Raw genomic sequence first — 19,288 nt, 5'->3', positions numbered from 1 at the left:
GCTTTAACTTGTCTAATTTGCTTAATAGTTTTAGACCTTATCAAAGAAAGTATGAATGCTTCCCCGGCTCTGAAATTTAGCCTGGTGCTAAACAGAGTTTCTATCTGCTGCCTGTTTCCTGCACTTTGTTCTGGTTAAAATACTCAGTCATTTTATGTTTGTCACTGTGGATCAACCCAGAATAAACAAGAAGGAGGAGAGCCAACTGAAGCCAGCAGTACAAGGTCTATTTTCCTCTGTTTTGTTTTTGTTATTTTTACAGCATGTAGTAGAAACTAAAATGAGCGTTTGTCTTCTGAAGTTACACACCACAAACATTGTTTTCCTGCCACCATCAAACAGAAACAGAGCAAAACTAGGGCTTCATTCTTTATGTTTAAACAAAAGCTTGTGTTTTTTACACTCAACAATTTCATGTTTCTTTCTCTACTTGCCTGCCTTCATGACTCACTTTGTTGAATTTGAATATGTGTGATAAGCTTCTAAAACATTGGTTTAACTGTGATTTTAATCAGGGACTCTAAAAAGTAGATGACAACCAAGCAGAATAACTAGTTTGTCTCACATTTTCGTTCATGTTGTTCACATGAAAAGTGAAAATGATTAGTGGTGCAAAAAGAAAACAACTCGTAAATATTACTTCTTCCTCTCACTGTCATCTGTTCTCATGAATGCCTGCAGTTTCCTTGATAGCAGAGAGGTTGCATCATGGAGATAATATGCTGTCAGTGCATGAATCAGTACAGCTCCTGACATACGGCCATTATTCCAAAGGCTGTCAGTTCTTGGAAGTCTGGCCTTCTGGATGATGGCCAGCTTGTTGTGAAATTGAATTTCCTGACAGGAAGTCTGTCGTTTAAAGTGAAAGTGAGAGTAGAGCTGAAATCTTTTTTTCTTTTTTTTTATGACTTCATAGCCTGGGTTGTAGTATCATTCCTCTGTCTGACGTTGAGATAAAATTCCGCTGTAAATTCTCAGACTAGTAGTAATGTCATGTTTAATTTTAAAATGATTAGTCATGCCTTTCAAACACTCAATTTCTGTTTAAAAAATTTTTGAATTTCTCTCTCCTCTTTAATAGAATCGTAGTCCCTGAGTGGGGGATCTGATGGCATCAGAATATAAAACGTGTCATTTCCAACATTCAGATACATGAAAACCTCACTATGTGTACTATGATCCGCGGGTGGGTAATTGTCCATTCCTGCATGCAGACAGAAATATGGACCCAGATTTATCTGTTATGTTCATTTCCAGCTTTGTTTTGAATGAGAGAGAGTTGAGGGTGGAGGACAGTACAGTGATTATTAAGGAAGAAGTGAGGGCAGTGATGAAAAGGATGAAAAGTGGAAAGCCCTGGCTCTCTCCTATGTGAGTCTCTTGCTTGTCCTTCCCTCCTAGATAATTGCAGCAGATGGCTGCTCCTCCCTGAGTCTGGGTCTGCCAAAGATTTCTTACTATTAAAGGGAGATTGTCCTTGCCACTGCCAAATGAAACTAAACGTTTGTTGTTTGTTTGTTTGTTTGTTTGTTTGTTTGTTTGTTTGTTTGTTGTTTGTTTGATTGATTGATTGATTGATTGATTGATTGATTGATTGATTGATTGATTGATTGATTGATCAAGCCAGAAGTGACATACAAAAAATGATCAATCAATCAGCAAATTTTATGGTAGACTGATGACCTGTTTGTGTCTACTTCACCTCTCACCCTGTGACAGCCAAGATTGGCACAAGTCCCCTCAGCCACATCCTCCAGCTCCTCCACGTGGACACTAAGGTGTTCCAAAGCTAGCCAAAAGATATCATCTCTCCAGGATGTCCTGGGTCTGGTCTGGGGCCTCCTCTCTATAGGGCATGCATACAAGAGGCATTATGGTCAGATGGCTGAAGCAGCTCAACTATCTCCACTAGAGGAAATGCAGTTTTTGCCAAATGTTATTTTCATTCAATGAAAATGAAATTTGAAAATTAAAATTAAGCACAGTGGTTAGCACTGCTGCCTCACAGCAAGAAGGCCCTGAGTTCAATTCCACCATCAAGCTGGGGTCTTGCATGTTCTCCCTGTGTTTGTGTGGTTTCTATCTGGCTACTCCGGCTTCTTCGAACAGTCCAAAGACATGCAATTGGTGGGTTAGGTTAATTGGAAACTCTAAATTGCCAAATGAACCTGCCAGCCGGAAGGATCAGGCATGTGGGGCATGTCCTGATTTAACACACGGATGGCCTGAGAAGCTCCTCTTGAGGCTCTCTGTTCTTGCCCAGATGGTGGGGAACCTTCTGCCTGATTGCAGAAGTTGGAACAGTTTATTGCTGGGGTGGAACGGGTCCTTCAATATCTGAGCTGCTCTGGACCAGCATCTCCTGGTGTAAATGTCCAGTAGGGAGGGAGAACAGCCCTGCAGAAGCATTCTGCTGTACTGATCACTCTGAAGAGCTTTTTTATCCTTGACACAGCTGTTCCCATACCAGGATGTGATGTTCTGTGTGAGGATGGTCTCCACAGCGCCTGTATAGAAAATCCTGAGGATCACTGGTGAGACCCTGAACTTCCTCAGTTGTCGGAGATGATAGAGGCGCTGCCTATAGGACTGGACCTGAATGTGGGCAGACCATTTCAGGTCTGAGGAGATGTGGACACCGAGATACTTGAAGGACTGCACCCTTTCCATTGGAACTCCCTTGATGATAATGGGCTTGTAGTCTTTGTGCTGACTCCTTCTGAAGTCCACCACCAGCTCCTTGGTCTTGCCAACGTTCAGCTGGAGGTGGTTGTCCTGGCACCATGATGCCAGATTCTTCACTTCATCCATGTAGGCCGCCTCATCGTTGTTGGAGATGGCGCCCAACACCACTGTGTCGTCAGCAAACTTCACAATGGTATTGGAGACATGGGTGGCCACACAGTCTGAAGTATAGAGCAGCGGTCCCCAACCTTTTTTGCGCCACGGACCGGTTTATGCCCGACAATATTTTCACGGACCGGCCTTTAAGGTGTCGCGGATAAAAACAACAAAATAAAACTAGTACCGGTACCGAAAAAAGAAGATTTATTCATAACACACGTGAAAAGACCCAGGAAAACCGAGTTAACGATAAAAACGATAACAAAATAACGCTGAAAACCGATAAAAACCCTGAAAACCATACATTTCACACCTGAGCCTCAACTCTTGCGGCCCGGTACCGGTCTGAGGCCCGGGGGTTGGGGACCGCTGGTATAGAGGGAGTAGAGCAGTGGTGAGAGGACACACCCCTGTGGTGCTCCTGTGTTGATGGTGATGCTGTCAGAGATGCACCTTCCCACCCTCACCACCTGAGTTCTGCCACTGAGGAAGTCCAACACCCAGATCCCTCAGCTTTGTGAACAGTCTGCAGGGCACTATTGTGTTGAACGCTGAACTGTAATCAACAAACAGCAGTCTCACATAGTTACCCTGTTTCTTGTCCACGTGGCTAAGGGTGGTGTGCAGGACATTGGCGATGGCAACAGCTGGGATAGGCTCCAGCCCCCCAGCAGACACTGACAAGGATCAGCAGAAGAGGATGGTTGGGTGGAAAATTAAAACTGAATTAAATCCAAAATGGATGCCATGAACATTTTATTTCCTTTTCCTTTTGCGTTTCCTCATTAGCGCAGGTCAGATGTAGCACTGAGGAAAGCAGTCATTTCTTTCATTAATCTCTCTCCCGTCAGCCTTTCTGTATGTCTGTTACTGCTAATACAATTTAAATCTAAAAGCCACCGGAAGTGCAATTATGACTTACTGCTTTAAGAGAATAGAAACTCAAAGTAGCGTGTCAGTGCGCAGGGGAGTGGCTCTGAGCTCCGTTTGTTAAAGACATGCTGTAACATTTGATCCTCAGAGGGTTTCTGCAGACATGGAGCTTCTTCCACTTCTGTTTCTGAGGTTCTGTTTCCTGACTTTGACCGGACTGACATTTGCAGCTGACTCCGGTAAGAAACTCATTGATTTAGACTTTTGACAGTCACGTTTCACAGCAGCGGATGGAGCTTTAACGCTGCTCAGGCTGCTGCTTTAGTGGGTGGATGACTGCGGCATCTACACCTGTGACATCAGCTGTTAACGCAGCCACATTTTACTGTTGAAATAATTAGAGTTGGCGCAGATAAATGTGCAACATCTTGAACAATGAAACGAAACGAATCTCTATGTTGTTTATGATCAGATACTCATGATTCCATTAAGAGGAGTTTTAATGAAAGTGTGAAAGAGAAAGTGTGGCGTCTTTGTTAGTCCGCTGCGTGTGCGTGTGCGTGTGTGTATATATATATATATAAAATTGTGGACTTACCTCCTTAAATCATGCAGCAAACTACAATATTTCAATGTTCTTGGTTTCAATATTTTGAATCCTTAAAAAAATAAAAATAAAATAAAAATAAACCTCTCATTTGTTTTTTTAAGTCTTTGATCTCCCTGTATATGCAATTCAAGTTTCAGTTGCATTTCTGGCAACTGGGCCGCTGCCCACCGGCCCATCAAACAATGACAGCGGCACATTCGTTACTGAAACTGGATTAGCCAATCATATGTCTTAATGTAAAAAAGCACGCTTTAGTACAGACTCTACTATAAAAAAGGGGAACCTTTCTCAAACGGAAAGAGCAGTGGCGGAGCCAAAGACAATAGGAAATTTTAAGTTTACGTTTTTAAAAATATAATTTATTTCGCACATACAACACAATAAAATACCCTGGCCAGGGACAACAATTATTCAAATAAAATAAAAGAGCAAAATATTAATATAAAGAGTCCACTAAAACCTAAAAGTCCCATAAATGGTCTGTTTAAATAGCGAAGACAGCGGCGTCCTCCCGACGTCCTATCTTCACCAGCTCTCACGGGCCGCCACTGAGGGACAGAGGAAAACGGCAGTCACTCTTCTTTTAATGACCGGAAACGCCTTTTAATCAAGCGCGTGTCAGGTATCTTGTCCCTCGCCCGGCATTGGGTGTACTTCTCTGCCCGTCCCTCAGTTGCAAATTTCCCGCACCGTTGCAGAATATTCCTTAATCCCAGTTGACTCTCTGCAGCCCACTCGCCAGGGCCTCCAAGTCTGTTGCCGCTGCCAGTTGAGCCTTCTGCGGCCGCCGCCGCTTGCAACCAGCTACCCTCCGTCTCCATCTCTGCTCCTCTCCTCTTCCTGTCCTGCCAGGCACTCTTATTGGCCTCTGTGACCTCCCAGGTGTGCCAAGTTAATAATCATGGAGGAGCGGAGTCTCTCCTGGACAAGTCAACAATATTTACAATAAAAGCATGAAAAAATAAAAACACTCACCATTAAAACACAAACACATGCAAGATGATTAAAAAAACCAAGTTAACTTGTCCATTCCACCTCGTGACATCAACGCAACTGACCTTCCTATCTTCCCTATGCGCTGCTTTTAGAACAAAGTTTAATGTAGAAGTAGTGTTTGATAAATATGGAGAAATATGCTCCGCGGTGAACAGCAGTACCAATAACAACTAGTAACAAACCCTCACAGTCATGGGAGGCTGTTGCTCTTAGCGGTTATCATGGAGAGGCGCAAGATGGGAAAGAGCACACCCACCAGCAGAGTGCGAAAGAGACTGAGGAAGGTGTAATTAACCTGTAAAGAAAATAAATCGATTCATACAGTCGGGGGGGGGGATATTCAACCCCAAAACTGAATGGCTACTTTTCTTGTATTTCGCTTCCTTTCATGTGCTATTCAGTTTTACCGTAGCTAGAAATTGCACAACTATATGCACACATTTAACTGGACCAGCGGGGCTGTTTCGAGTGATCATACGTAGAACCAAAACAATCCCTGCTCCGCTTTTCTTTCTTTCTTTTTGTCACACTCAATTTCTGTAACAGCTCATGTGGATGCAGTCATATTAGCAGAAATCAATATTCAGAGAGAGTTCTCTTTAATGGACCTCACCCTCTGAATTCTGAAAACAGAAATGTAATACATGAAGTAAAGGTGAGCTATTATACTAATTTCCAGCTCCATATTTTATTCTTGGACACTGCTGGAACAGTTTAGCATGATTCACAGTTCACAATGATCCTTGTTTATCTCAGTCTGGGCCTTGGTGTAGCCTCTGAGCGCATCCTCTCTGAAACAAGCTCTTCAGCTCCTTCAGCCTCCATTTAAACCAGTCATACAAACTGTGGGGCTACAGGTGGGACAGTGATGACAACAGGAAAATATACTTTGTTAGTTTACTTACTCTTCATGATTTTTGTAGAGGAAAAAAGAATGATCATGACTGATGAAATCAAGGGTCAACTTTCTTCTGATTAGCTGCCCCTGCCTCATATCTGACTTTTCCTTCTATCCTCATCACTGTTTAATTCATGTTTTGTCTTTCAGGGACACCTGTGACCAGAGTGACGGTGAAAGAAGATGATGGTGTCATTTTACCCTGCTCCCTCAGCACCAATGAGAACATTGAGTCAATGCTGTTTGACTGGAAGAAAGAAGGAACAGTTCCACAAAAGAATGTGTTCCTGTATGATGATGGCAAATATTACAATAATGGCCTCTCAGGTCAAGATGAGGAGTTCAAAGATCGGGTCTCACATTTTCCAGAAGAGTTAAAGCATGGCAACGCGTCTATAAGAATAAAAAAAACTAGGCTGGAAGACAACGGAACCTATTTATGTAAATTTCCAAAACTGAAGCCAGAAATCAGAACATTCCACATTGAGCTTGTTGTTGGTGAGTGCTGTTATAAAACAGCTGATTATTTACAGATGAAACGGTCAGCATGCACATCTGGCAGGGCCTCACTCCTACAGCACACCTGCATTAATATTCAGTGAACAAAACTGAGACCTTCCATGTGCATGCTGGTCCTGCACCTGTCTACTTATCATAAATCTGAGGTGTCCATGGAGTCTTTAGTAAACAAAATAAAATAAATAATTGTTCACTTCTCCCGAAATATCAGACACACAACTGTTCAAAGTGTTTTCTGACTGTGTGATTATAACACATTCATGACAATAAACTAGCCTTCTCTTTTACTTTAGGATTATAAAAACTGTCTAATATAGCAAGTTAACATGTCTGGGTTTCTTTTCTCTAGTTTTATTTAACTGCCAAGTTGATGAGACCACAGTCACCTCTAACATGTGTGTTTTTTTCCCTTTCAGAGCCCGTATTAAAGGTCCGAATTAACGGTGAGTCCGGTTTGTGATTACGTCACTAATCCTTACGTCCTCGTGTGTATATATGGACTGATAGGTAAATACTGAACAATACTTTTACCATCTTACGGTTAGAACCATATAAAATATCTGCAGATTATCTTTATAAACAGTCCGAACAAAAGTTTTTATGCTTTGTAAATATTAAGAATTACCTAATTCATAATCAGTTCACTAACTTTGAATATGTTATTGATCAAGACATTATCTTAATTGCACAACTACCATATGGCTTACAAATGCTCAAAGCTATCTCATCCCTCTGAGCGTCTTGGTTCAAATTTACAGTAACCTCCAGTTATATTTTAAGAGAAGTCTGCATTAAAATATATTTTTATATTGTCAATTGTCCTTAAATAATCTGTCTATCATGTTTTCACAGGTGCAGCAGAGCCTTTTGTTACAATTCTCAATCACACAAACAATTGGGCGCTCCTTAAGTGTGATGTTAAGGGTGCTTCCCCCAAACCTACGGTCGAGTGGTGGGACAGTAACAATCAGACCATTCCTTCTGATCAGCCACATGTCTCTGAAATAGGAAACCGCTTCTACATCAGCCTCAATACTACTGTGAAAAAGGATGACCACTATCGCTGTGTTGTCAAACAGGAGAAAATCCACCATCAAACACATACGGAAATCTATATCCGTTTGAATGGTGAGTGGTATTTTAATCATTAGATGATTCCAATAATTGTTGCAGTTCAAAAATGTGAATACATGCTCAGAGTGAATGCAAAGAATGATGTCTGCACAGAAACAAAAGATGAAATCATTAAATCATATTCATTCAAATTTCTGCAAAAGGTTACTCGGGTGAAAAAGAAGTGGTATGGGATAAAATATACTAACTTTAATCTTAATTCAACTCATAACTGATTTTGTTTGTTTATAAGAATTCTTACAGGTATCATTACATTCAGCTATTGTATCAGTGTTACACATGGTCTGATTATATTACTTTTTTATGTGTTGTAGCAAATGTTTGAGGCCAGAAACTAAAAAGTAGGATGACACCCATTGCATGTCTGAGCTCTGTCTCATTAAGGAGTCATTTCCCTTCTGTCTGGAAGTTTTCTGATAGCAAATCATCAAATTCTTTTAAAAAGTCTGTTGTGGTCCCTAAATCCAGGGCTCAGATTAGCCCAACATATTAAGTGCCAAACTATTGCTGCAACCCAAAGAATATCAAATAACACAAAAATAGCACCAAATATAAACAGAGAAATGTTGCAGTCTTACACGACTCTCTGCAGCTTCTTTCCTCCTCTTATCCTCCCAAACTCTCATCCCTTTAGAGACTGTGTCAGCTCCTAAACAGACAAAAACTTGGTAAAAAATGAGTTAAACATAAAAAATCACAAAGAAAGAACAATATAGTATCCACTTTTCCATCAAAGAGTAAAACAGTGAAATGTGGATTATTAAATATTAGGTCTCTCTCCTCCAAGTCTCTGTTAGTAAATGACTTAATAATTGATCAACAAATCGATTTACTCTGCCTTACAGAAACCTGGTTGCAGCAGGATGATTATGTTAGTTTAAATGAATCAACACCCCCGAGTCATTCTAACTACCAGAAACCTCGAAGCACAGGCCGAGGGGGCGGTGTGGCAGCAATTTTTCACACCAGCCTATTAATTAAACGAAAGACCCAGACAGACTTTTAATTCATTTGAAAGCCTGATGCTTAGCCTCGTCCACCCCAGCTGTAAAACTCAGAAACCAGTCTTACTTGTTATCATCTATCGTCCACCTGGGCCTTACACAGAGTTTCTCTCTGATTTCTCAGACTTTTTATCTGATTTAGTGCTCAGCTCAGATAAAATAATTATTGTGGGTGATTTTAACATCCATGTAGATGCTAAAAATGACAGCCTCAACATGGCATCTAATCTGTTATTAGACTCAATTGGCTTCTCTCAAAATGTAAAAGAACCCACCCACCACTTTAATCACACTCTAGATCTTGTTTTAACATATGGCATAGAAACTGAACATTTAACAGTGTTTCCTGAAAACCCTCTGCTGTCTGATCATTTCCTGATAACATTTACATTTACAATTATTGATTACACAGCAGTGGAGAGTAGACTTTATCAAAGTAGATGTCTTTCTGAAAGTGCTGTAACTAAATTTACAAATATAATCCACCCACTGTTATGTCCTTCAATACATGCACCTTAAAGCAGATGACTCATAAGCTGGAAAGGAAATGGCGTGTCACAAATTTAGAGGATCATCATTTGGCCTGGAGAAATAGTTTGCTGCTTTATAAGAAAGCCCTCTGCAAAGCCAGAACACCTTACTAGTCATCACTGATTGAAGAAAATAACAACAACCCCAGGTTTCTCTTCAGCACTGTAGCCAGGCTGACAAACAGTCAGAGCCAACCATTTTTTAAAAAGTTAACTAGTAATGACTTCATGAACTTCTTCACAAGTAAAATTGTAACCATTAAAGAAAAAATTGCTCATAATTATCTCATAGATGTAATATTATCTACAGCTACTTTCAGTACCATTGATATTCATTTAGACTCTTTTTCTCCAATTGATCTTTCTGAGTTAACTTCAATAATTACTTAATAATAATTACTTCCACCAAACCATCAACGTGTCTTTTAGACCCCATTCCTACAAAACTGCTCAAAGAAGTCCTGCCATTAATTAATGCTTCAGTCTTAAAAATGATCAACCTATCTCTAACAATGTCTTGATACATGCTCAATTATCCAGGTTCATCTGTTCATCTGGACGTAGCATTTTCATTGGGAGAAACATTTCGTCACTCATCTAGGTGACTTCTCTAGTCTCAGTTGACTGCAGATTTCCCCAACCTTATAAACAGTACCTTTGCACAATGACTGAAACTAGCCCCACTAGATGAACAATGGGATGTGAGGTCAGTTTCTTGATCAGTAATATGTAAATTGTTATATGTAATATGTAAATTGATCAAAGACTATTGTTCATTGATCGGTCACAGTCATCTGCGCCCCTGGCCTATGGACCACTTTGAATTTAAAGGACTCTAAAGCTCGACACCACTGGGTGATTCTAAGAAGAGAAGCACTCCCCCTCCTCCTGCTGGGACATGCCCGAAACACCTCACCCAGGAGGCGCCCAGGAGTCATACTTGCCAGATGCCCAAACCACCTCAACTGTCTCTTTTCGATGTGGAGGAGCAGTGGCTCTACCCTGAGCCCCTCCTGAATGGCCGAACTCCTCAGCCTATCTCTAAGGGAGAGGCCTGCCATGCTTCGGAGAAAGGATTTCTGCTGCTTCTATCCATAATCTCATTCTTTTGGTCACTTTCCAAAGCTTGGGACCATAGTTGAGACGAGGGACTTATCAAGAGCTTCGCTTGTTACGCTCATGTCTCTCTTCACCACGACAAACAGGTACAGCGTCAGCATCACAGCAGCCACAGCACCAATCCATCTGTCAATCTCCCGCTCACCTCACTCGTAAAAAAAAGACCCAGAGATACTTTAACTCCTCTAATTGGGGCAGTAACTCTTCTCTGACCCGGAGTGGGCACGCCACCCTATTCCAGCTGAGGACCATGGCCTCAGACTTGGAGGTGCTGATTCTCAGCTGCCGCTTCACACTCAGCTGTACACCTGATGAAGCCAACACAACTACATCTTCTGCAAAAAGCACAGATGAGATTCTGTGACCGCCTAAGTGGAAGCCTTCCGCCACTTGGCAATGACTAGAAATTGTGTCCATAAAAATTATGAATAGAATTGGTGACAAAGCGCAGCCCTGGCGGAGTCCACCACCCACCAGGAACGCGTCCAACTTATTACTGGCTATGTTGACTAAGCTCTTGCAACGGTTGTATAAGGATCGAATGGCTCATAGAAATGGGCCAGACACCCCATACTCCTGAAGCACCTCCCACAGAATACTCAGAGAGACATAATTAAATGCCATCTCCAAGTAAACAGCACACCTATAGATAGGGATGGGAATTGATAAGATTTTGACGATTCCGATTCCATTTTTGATTAGGTTTAACAATTCGATTCTTTATCGATTCTCCTATTGATTCTTATTTTTTAAAAAGGAGAACACACAGGTCAAATAGTAAGTGAAAATCAAATTAATTTAACTTATTTTCTGAGTAAAATGAATCAATTTCACAAAGAGAACATTCAAACAGTAATTGTTTTTATTGTGGAATATAAAATGTATACAAAATTTATAATATAACATTTTACTGATTAATTTAGACTGTATGCACTGAAATTCTTCACTAGTGCTTGGAATAGTAATATAATATAATAATAATATAATAGGAAGAATAGGCCATAATTGAAAATACAGTTTCAGCCAACTTCTCAAGAATGTCAGTCATTACTTTGGAGGTGGACAGAAGATTTCCATTCTTTTTATACTCCTCAGTGGCTCTTTCCAGTTACATTTCAGTTTCGTATGCTGACTGTGGAATAGGGAACAGCTTTGGCCAGGTCTCACAACGTTCTGTGAAGTTCTGCCTTTTGAGAATAATGGTGTCCCGAGAAGTGGTTGCAGCAGAGTCTGCATTGGATACAACTGGATTGGATGATGAGTCATAGTCAGCTGACAGTTGATCACAGTGTCTTTGTCTTTTATCTGGTCATTTCTGCGAATAGTGAAGTAGTCCTGAAATTTTGGTTTAAAATACTGAAGTCGTTCGAAATCTCAAAGGTATCCTTCACAACACTTTGCAGCTCCTCTACTGTTGGTGGGATCCCTGATGGAAGAACCAACTTCTTGATTTGGTCATCAGTGATTACATGGAGCTCTATCTCGTTCAACCTAGAATAAAATGTAAATGGGCAGAGTTAACTTATATTAAGTAGGGTCAACTTGGTCATTTTCTTCTCCTTCAATTTCAAAACTAGTAGTTTAATTCAATACAATCATCCATCACAACCTATTTAAAATGCACAGTCTACATACTGATCAGCTGAATTTAAGTTGAGGGATCTTCCAACAACTGAAAAGAAGACAACATTAATAACAATCACACTCTCCGAAGTAAAAATTTTACACACACAAATTGTTAAAGACAAATTTGAATTAATACTAAAATTTTTAAAGGTGAGGTTCACATATAAAACGAAACTTGCAAACGCATAGAAAAATCTCCGTTTTCAAAAATACCCGGGTACATGTGGACGTAGCCCGATACACCAACCAAGTTTAACTGGAAACTTGCATCATCCCTCTATGTGAGCTGTGCCTGCACTAAAGTCACAGGGCTCCAACAGCATGAAAATGAAAACCAGTTATGTTGCTGGACTGAGCCACTTTAGCTTAATTACCACAACTGAAAAACACTGCATGGAGACAAAAGCTTCAAAAACTGTGACTGACAAAATCCTGCACAATTGTTTTTAGCTACATCACTGAGTGCAAAACTTTTTCATAAAATTTTAAAAGTAAATGAGGGAGGTTACAGCCCATCGAAATACATCATTGATATATGTTTTTAGTATGGTGAAGCATTTGGTTAGTCAAAGCTCTGAAGTAACACAGCCGCGAAGGCTAGGAAAGTGATCTTATGCTAACAGTCCACTTTGTGCCATTTTGCGTAAAAATACAATACTGTCATTACAGTGGTCATTATTAATCTAATTTTGATGTATCATACTGTTTAGAACTTTTACTCAAAACTGCTATACGTTATTGTTTAAAACGTGTCGTATATTCGTACAAATTAAGATAATCTTACCTCAGACAAAATGGAGATTAGCCACTGCTGAAGCGTGTGTGTCCTGCACGTGGCACAACAGACTATGGGCGGAAGTGTAGAATGATTCAAATGAAAATGCTTTTATTAGTTAAATCTATTAGATTTCTTAATTTTTCATGGTACTCATACATTTATGTTAAATCTGCTCAACAAACTATTGCTTAATTTACCCCAAACAAAATTGTGTAAATTTAAATAACTGAATATCTCAAATTTTTTTAATTTTGCTTAGATTTAATTAAAACAACACATACATGTTTTTACTGAGTAATAGTTACTGTTACTTTCCTATTAGATACTAATTAACCCAAATCACAGTTTTTACAGTGTACATTGATGGCTGCCTTCAACACATGTTTCAGCTCAGAAATTAGATTTGTCTTTTCAACCGCATACCAAGCAGGGATCAAGTGGTTGGTTAACTCTGTTTGGGGCTTTGTACTTAGGGTTCAGAGTCTTTGTCATTTCTCTAAACGATATATAAATGGAAACGGATTAAACATCTGGTAAGAGGAGAACATGCAGCTTTGACATTCCCTGACTTAGCCTATAATTAAACACATTCACTGTGACTCTGTCTCTCTCGTCGTGGTCATCTAAATGCAATGCACAGTAATAGCAGGTGTTGCAAGGCAAATCGCGCTAACATAATATGCAACGTTAGTTGATTAAATACCTGCCGTATTAACGGGAGGGGATGTGCAAACGTTACCGCTGCTGCTGGGTTGAGATTCACTAGTCCAGAGTGGATCAAAAACACGACATTCATTTAAGATTATCTCATGTTTTATGAGTAAATGCTTTTGCATATTCGTAGTATTTGCTCCCTTTGATAAAAAATCTACTTTGCAAGTATTGCAGGTTGCCCCAAGTTGCCTTTCTCGTAAAGTATAACCAAACTTTTGAGTGTTTGTGCTACTTAGGCGCCATGTTTCCTGCTGGGTAAATGATGCTACGCAACGTGATGACGTCATTTGAGCCGACTGGAATCGATAGTGGAATCTTTTGCAAAAATGGCAAACAAGTCCAAGGAATTGAAGCAGCTTCTCAACAAGAACCGGTTTTCGATTCCCATCCTTACCTATAGACTGGTTGGGCAAACTCCCATGCACCCTAAAGTATCCTTGAGAGGGTAAAGCAAAAGAGGAAAGCAGAAGCAGAACCAACCTGTCAGCTGTGGAGATGAACCGGAGGATGTTTTTGTTTGTTGAATATTTGTTCGTGACATGCAGTCACAGTCGGAATTACACAAACTTTTTCTCTTCTATTTCAGAACAAAACACTGGATGGATGATTGTGGCTGGTATTCTTGCTGTTGCTCTTGCTGTTGCGCTTGTTGTAGTTGGGATTCTTACCTGGCGTTTAAGACAAAACGAAACACAATGTAAGTCAAATGCATTCATGAACATACTCATATTTCTGTCTGTCTGTCATGTTTACTATCTTGTTTATTGTACTTTTTTAAAAAAAAATGAATGAAACACACACTGAAATGAACTAAAGCTTATTTCATGGAAGCAAGTGAATTGAACCAAACTAAGTGGTCAAAGCTGTCATTTTAATATTTAAGGCTGCTGATTGGTTCACAGTGTGAGCTTGTGAGGAAAGAGAGGAGGAACACACTATAGAGGCTGATGAAGATGGTTAAAAAGCAACAAAACAATTATACACATCTGAAAATACAGCCACATTAAGTGATACCCCAAATTTTTTATATAAACTCAATTTACCAGCTTTGTCTGAAGGTGATCGAGCTCATCTTGGTGAACAAATAACACAAGAAGACGTACTGACAGCAATTAAATCTCTTCAAGGAGGGAAAGCCCCTGGCCCAGATGGTTTTGGTCCAGACTTCTATAAAGTTTTCCAGGATCAAGTAGCTATACCCCTCTTAAATATGTATCTGCACTCTATTAAAAGGGGATGTCTTCCCAATACACTGTACTCTGCGAACATATCGCTATTCCATAAGAAGGACAAACCAGCTGATCAATGTACTTCCTATCGCCCAATTAGTTTAATAAATCTTGACAGCAAAATTTTGTCCAAAATATTGTCTAGCAGACTAGAGAATTATATACCTAAGCTTATTAAGGCAGATCAGACTGAATATTATAGAACACTCCAATGTAACCAGAACACAAGGACTTGTTGTATCACTTGATGCGGAAAAAGCTTTTGACCACGTTGAGTGGACTTATATGTTTGCTGTGATGGAGAAATTTGGATTGGGCAGGGGCTTTATAGACATGATCAGATTGTTATATGTCACCCCAAGAGCATGTGTTTTAGTAAATGGTATTAAATCATCAGAATTCTGTTTACAGAGATCAATAAGACAGGGGGACTCGATTTCCCCATTAATTTTGCTTTAGTAATTGAACCACTGGCAGAGGCCATTAGAAATAATCAAAGTATATCTGGATACCAAAATCAAGGATTTGAATTTAAAATTTTACTATACACAGACGATGTTCTGCTGTTTGTCACCAATCCCCAGGATTCTATACCCTCTGTATTATCTACTATAGAAACTTTTGGATATTTGTCCGGGTATAAGGTTAATATGAATAAAACTATTGCTATGCCACTGGGAAATCTGCCTATGACATGCAATATCCCATTTACCTGGTCGGGTTCTGGATTTAAGTACTTGGGGATACACATTTCACCTAATATAAGAAGTATATTGAAACAGAACATAGACATAGTTCATAAAAGCGTCAAAAAAGATCTTTCTAGATGGATGGACCTCCCGGTCTCCTGGATGGGAAGAATAAATTTAATTAAAATAAATGTGTTGCCACAGCTTTTATATCCTTTACAAATGCTCCCGATAACTCTTACCAAAAAAATTGTAAAAGAAATTGAAAAAGATCTGTCAAGGTTTATTTGGGGAGGGTAAGAAACCCAGATTAAGTATGAAAACGTTACAGCTGCCCAAAGATAAAGGGAGTCTTGCCTTTCCTAACATTTTGCTGTATAACTGGTCATGTCATAGTAGAGTTATACATGAATGGATCCACGCATATCTAAAAGAGACAGATAATCCCCTTGAAGCCTGGACATGTTCGCCATTTAATCTCCTAAGCGAACTAGTGAGTAAATGTATTAAAAAACATAACAAATGATTGATACTTACTTAAAAACATGGTGTGATATGAATAAATACACTGAAAGTAATCCTATACTGAGTTATCTAACACCTTTTATAAATAATCGGCACTTTACACCGGGAATGAAAAGTGCAGTATTTCAGAGATGGTTTGGTGCAGGAATACGTGTGGTGGGTGATCTGTTTAATGGGAATGTTTTTATGTCTTTTGAGCAGGTCCAAAAGAAATATGGAATACATCAAATGGATTTTTTTTGCATTTTTACAGGCTCATCACCTAATTACTTCAAGTTTTGATACTTTGCACAATACAATGCAACTAGGACCCATGGAACATTTCGTTTTACACTTAAATGCAGATAATAGTACTATAAGACACTTTTACAATACACTACAAGGTTATAACAAACATAATATTGGAAACTGATTAGGAGTTGGGAGGGTGACCTCCAGTGTCTGGAGCGAGTGCATACAATCTGTGCATTCTTTATTTCTTAGTAACAGATTTAAAGAAATACAATATAAAATTTTACATAGACAGTATAGAACGCCTATTTTTTGGAATAAAATTGATCCGAGCAGGTCAGCACAATGTACTAAATGTAAATCTGCGGCGGGGTCCTACTTGCACTGTCTTGGACTTGCTCAAAATCTCAAAATTCTGGCTCTGTGTAACAAAAGAATTAAAAGGTATATTTAAAAGCAGAATACAAAAAGAGCCAGCTCAGTATTTATTGGGGCTGCCAACTCTGAACAGATTTCCAGATAAAAACAAATATAAACTACTATGTAAATTATTGTTTTTGGCAAGAAAATGTATTCTTTTCAATTGGATTAATGAAAAACCACCAACAATAACTAAGTGGTATAAAGAAATCTTTAGAGTTTTACCAATGGAAAGACTGAGTGCAAAATTAAGTAGCAATTAGGGCTGCACGATTTTGCATAAAATGAGAATCACGATTTTTTTGCTTAGAATTGAGATCACGATTCTCTCACGATTTTCTTTTCCAATATAAATATTTATTGCACTTATTAACTGCACATCAACTTCCTAACAGTTGAGACTGAACATAAAAACAACAAATGTCTCACATTTTGTCATTGCCGCAAAATGTTGTACTGCTTGAAATTTCGTCTCCACCGTTGCTCGACACTGCGTGTATAGAGCAGGTAGTGCAACAATAGAAAAATAGTTGCGGGATGGCACTGTGTAGCGTCTAGGACAGGGTAGGCAACTCCAGGCCTCGAGTGCCGGTGTCCTGCAGGTTTTAGATGTGTCCATGATCCATCACAGCTGATTTAAAGGGCTAAATGACTCCTCAGCATTTCTTGAAGTTCTCCAGAGGCCTGGTAATGAACTAATCATTTGATTCAGGTGTGTTAACCCAGGGTGGGATCTAAAACCTGCAGGACACCGGCACTCGAGGCCTGGAGTTGCCTACCCCTGGTCTAGGATGTTGATCATTTTCCTAAATCCCTCGTTTTGCACAGTGTTGATGGGAGCCATATCTTTAGCCAGGAGATAAATGATAGCCTCCGTAATTTCTTTGTGCCTGCGGCAGTTCGACGTGTATAGGGAAGCGCTGTATAAGGTTCCCGTTATTGATGTTTGGGTGGTTGACCAGGACGGATTTTCTCCTGTCACTTTCTCGTCATCTCCCAATTTTAGCACCCAGCTGGCTTCTGTATCACGTGGTATAAGGCTCCGCCCTTGTCATTTGTTGAGCAGGAAGAGTGAGCGCTTGTTTTCGTGCAGATTACGTCCCGGATCAAAATGCGGTACAATCGTCGTCGTCGTCGTCTTTTTTTTTTCTTTTTTTAAAAAAAATCGTTGTCATTTGGAAATGAGATCGCACATAAGTATGAATTGAGATCGCGATTTTCTAACGATTAATCGTGCAGCCCTAGTGGCAATGATGATATTTTTTGGATATATGGCGCCCGCTATTGGATTACTTACCTGATGATCTGAAGAAAACCATAGTGAGAGGGGCAGCCCCACTCCAATGGCGGTTGAGTTTGTCAGGACAAATGTGTAAATGAGTGGTAGACCAAATTATATATACTGTATTAGCTTTCCGTTTACATGTCTCAGACTGCTTATTGTGTTTTGGTTCTTTTTGGTTTTGTTTGTTTGTTTGTTTGTTTGTTTTGTCTTTGTTGTTGTTGTGGTAGTTGTTTTTATTTTTTTTTTTTGGGGGGGGGGGGTTATTTTGTATAAAGGGAAAACTAAATAAAAAATATGATATAAATAAAAAGCAAACTTCACGATTTATTAATAAAGACAGTTTTGCATTTGATCATGTCATCATGACAAAATTGGGTAAATGTGCCCACTGTATGTATGTTGCCATAGCAACAAGGATCTCAAACATGCACGTGTCACTGTGCACTCCACTACTTAAATACATAGCGCCACATTTCACCTCACCTATGACTGTTTTAAATGCAGTTTTATTTTCCAATCTGCAGAAACACAACAAGGAGGATCCATCTGAGCCCTCAGCCAAGGAATGGAAAATCAATGCTTAATTAAGTGAGCCCATGTGAAGTATGGTATATGGTGTTTGTGTGTTTGTTTTATGAGAACCAAATTAAGTTTTGGAGCACAACAGTAAGGACATGTTCGATTATTTTTGTTTTTTAAGCACTTTGAAAGTTCATAACAATGTTGAATCCTGTTGTTTAGCAGATGATTAAAAGTAAGGGTGGAGGGATGTAGTTCCTGTTGCATTTGGGCTACCAGCTAGATATAGTTGGGCTCACCTCAGTGCATGGCTTGGGCTCTGGAACTAGTCTCCTGGAGAGGGCTGGACTCTGTCTCAGTCTGGAGTTGCCCTTAGTGGGAGGCGGAGGGCTGGGATGGGTATCCTAGTATTCCCTTTGCTTGCTGCCTGTACGTTAGGGTTTCCCCCGGTGGGCAAGAAGGTTTGTTCCCTCCGCCTTTGGGTCAGGGAATGGGTCCTGACTGTCATATGTGCTTATGTGCCGAATAGCAGTTCAGAGTACCCAGCCTTCTTGGATTGCCTGGGTGAGGTGCCTGAGGGTGCTCCACCTAGGGACTCTGTTGTCCTACTGGGAGACTTCAGCGCTGATGTAGGCAACGACAGGGAGACCTGGAGGGGCGTGACTGGGAGGAACAGCCTCCCAGATATGAACCAGTGTTTTGTAACTGGACTTCTGTGCAAACCTCAATTTGTCCATAACGAACA

The 19,288-nt window shown here is 39.9% G+C and overlaps 1 protein-coding gene across 2 annotated transcripts; it reads left to right on the top strand.

Moving 5' to 3' along the window:
- Positions 1-3,796: 3,796 nt before the first annotated feature.
- LOC109198188 (selection and upkeep of intraepithelial T-cells protein 3) lies at positions 3,797-18,798 on the top strand. 2 transcript variants are annotated; one of them, XM_019353767.2, is made up of 6 exons: positions 3,797-3,956; positions 6,372-6,719; positions 7,157-7,183; positions 7,593-7,868; positions 14,232-14,342; positions 18,549-18,798. In XM_019353767.2, coding segments are annotated over exons 1-6 (840 nt in total). In that variant the 5' UTR covers positions 3,797-3,880; the 3' UTR covers positions 18,551-18,798. The 2 variants fall into 2 exon arrangements, with proteins under 2 accessions (XP_019209312.1, XP_019209313.1); XM_019353768.2 differs by lacking the exon at positions 7,157-7,183 and having other exon boundaries at positions 3,798-3,956.
- Positions 18,799-19,288: the final 490 nt, after the last annotated feature.

The sequence above is a fragment of the Oreochromis niloticus genome, unplaced genomic scaffold (assembly GCF_001858045.2).
Source record: "Oreochromis niloticus isolate F11D_XX unplaced genomic scaffold, O_niloticus_UMD_NMBU tig00000006_pilon, whole genome shotgun sequence".
NCBI classification, from domain to species: Eukaryota; Metazoa; Chordata; class Actinopteri; order Cichliformes; family Cichlidae; genus Oreochromis; species Oreochromis niloticus.
This window is presented reverse-complemented; position numbering and strand designations above follow the sequence as displayed.

Excerpts from the sequence above, each read along its gene's own strand:
- LOC109198188 (XM_019353767.2), top strand. The coding sequence starts at position 3,881 with ATGGAGCTTCTTCCACTTCTGTTTCTGAGGTTCTGTTTCCTGACTTTG. Across the intron at positions 6,720-7,156 it reads CCACATTGAGCTTGTTGTTG|AGCCCGTATTAAAGGTCCGA; the intron begins GTGAGTGCTGTT and ends TTTCCCTTTCAG. Across the intron at positions 7,184-7,592 it reads ATTAAAGGTCCGAATTAACG|GTGCAGCAGAGCCTTTTGTT; the intron begins GTGAGTCCGGTT and ends ATGTTTTCACAG.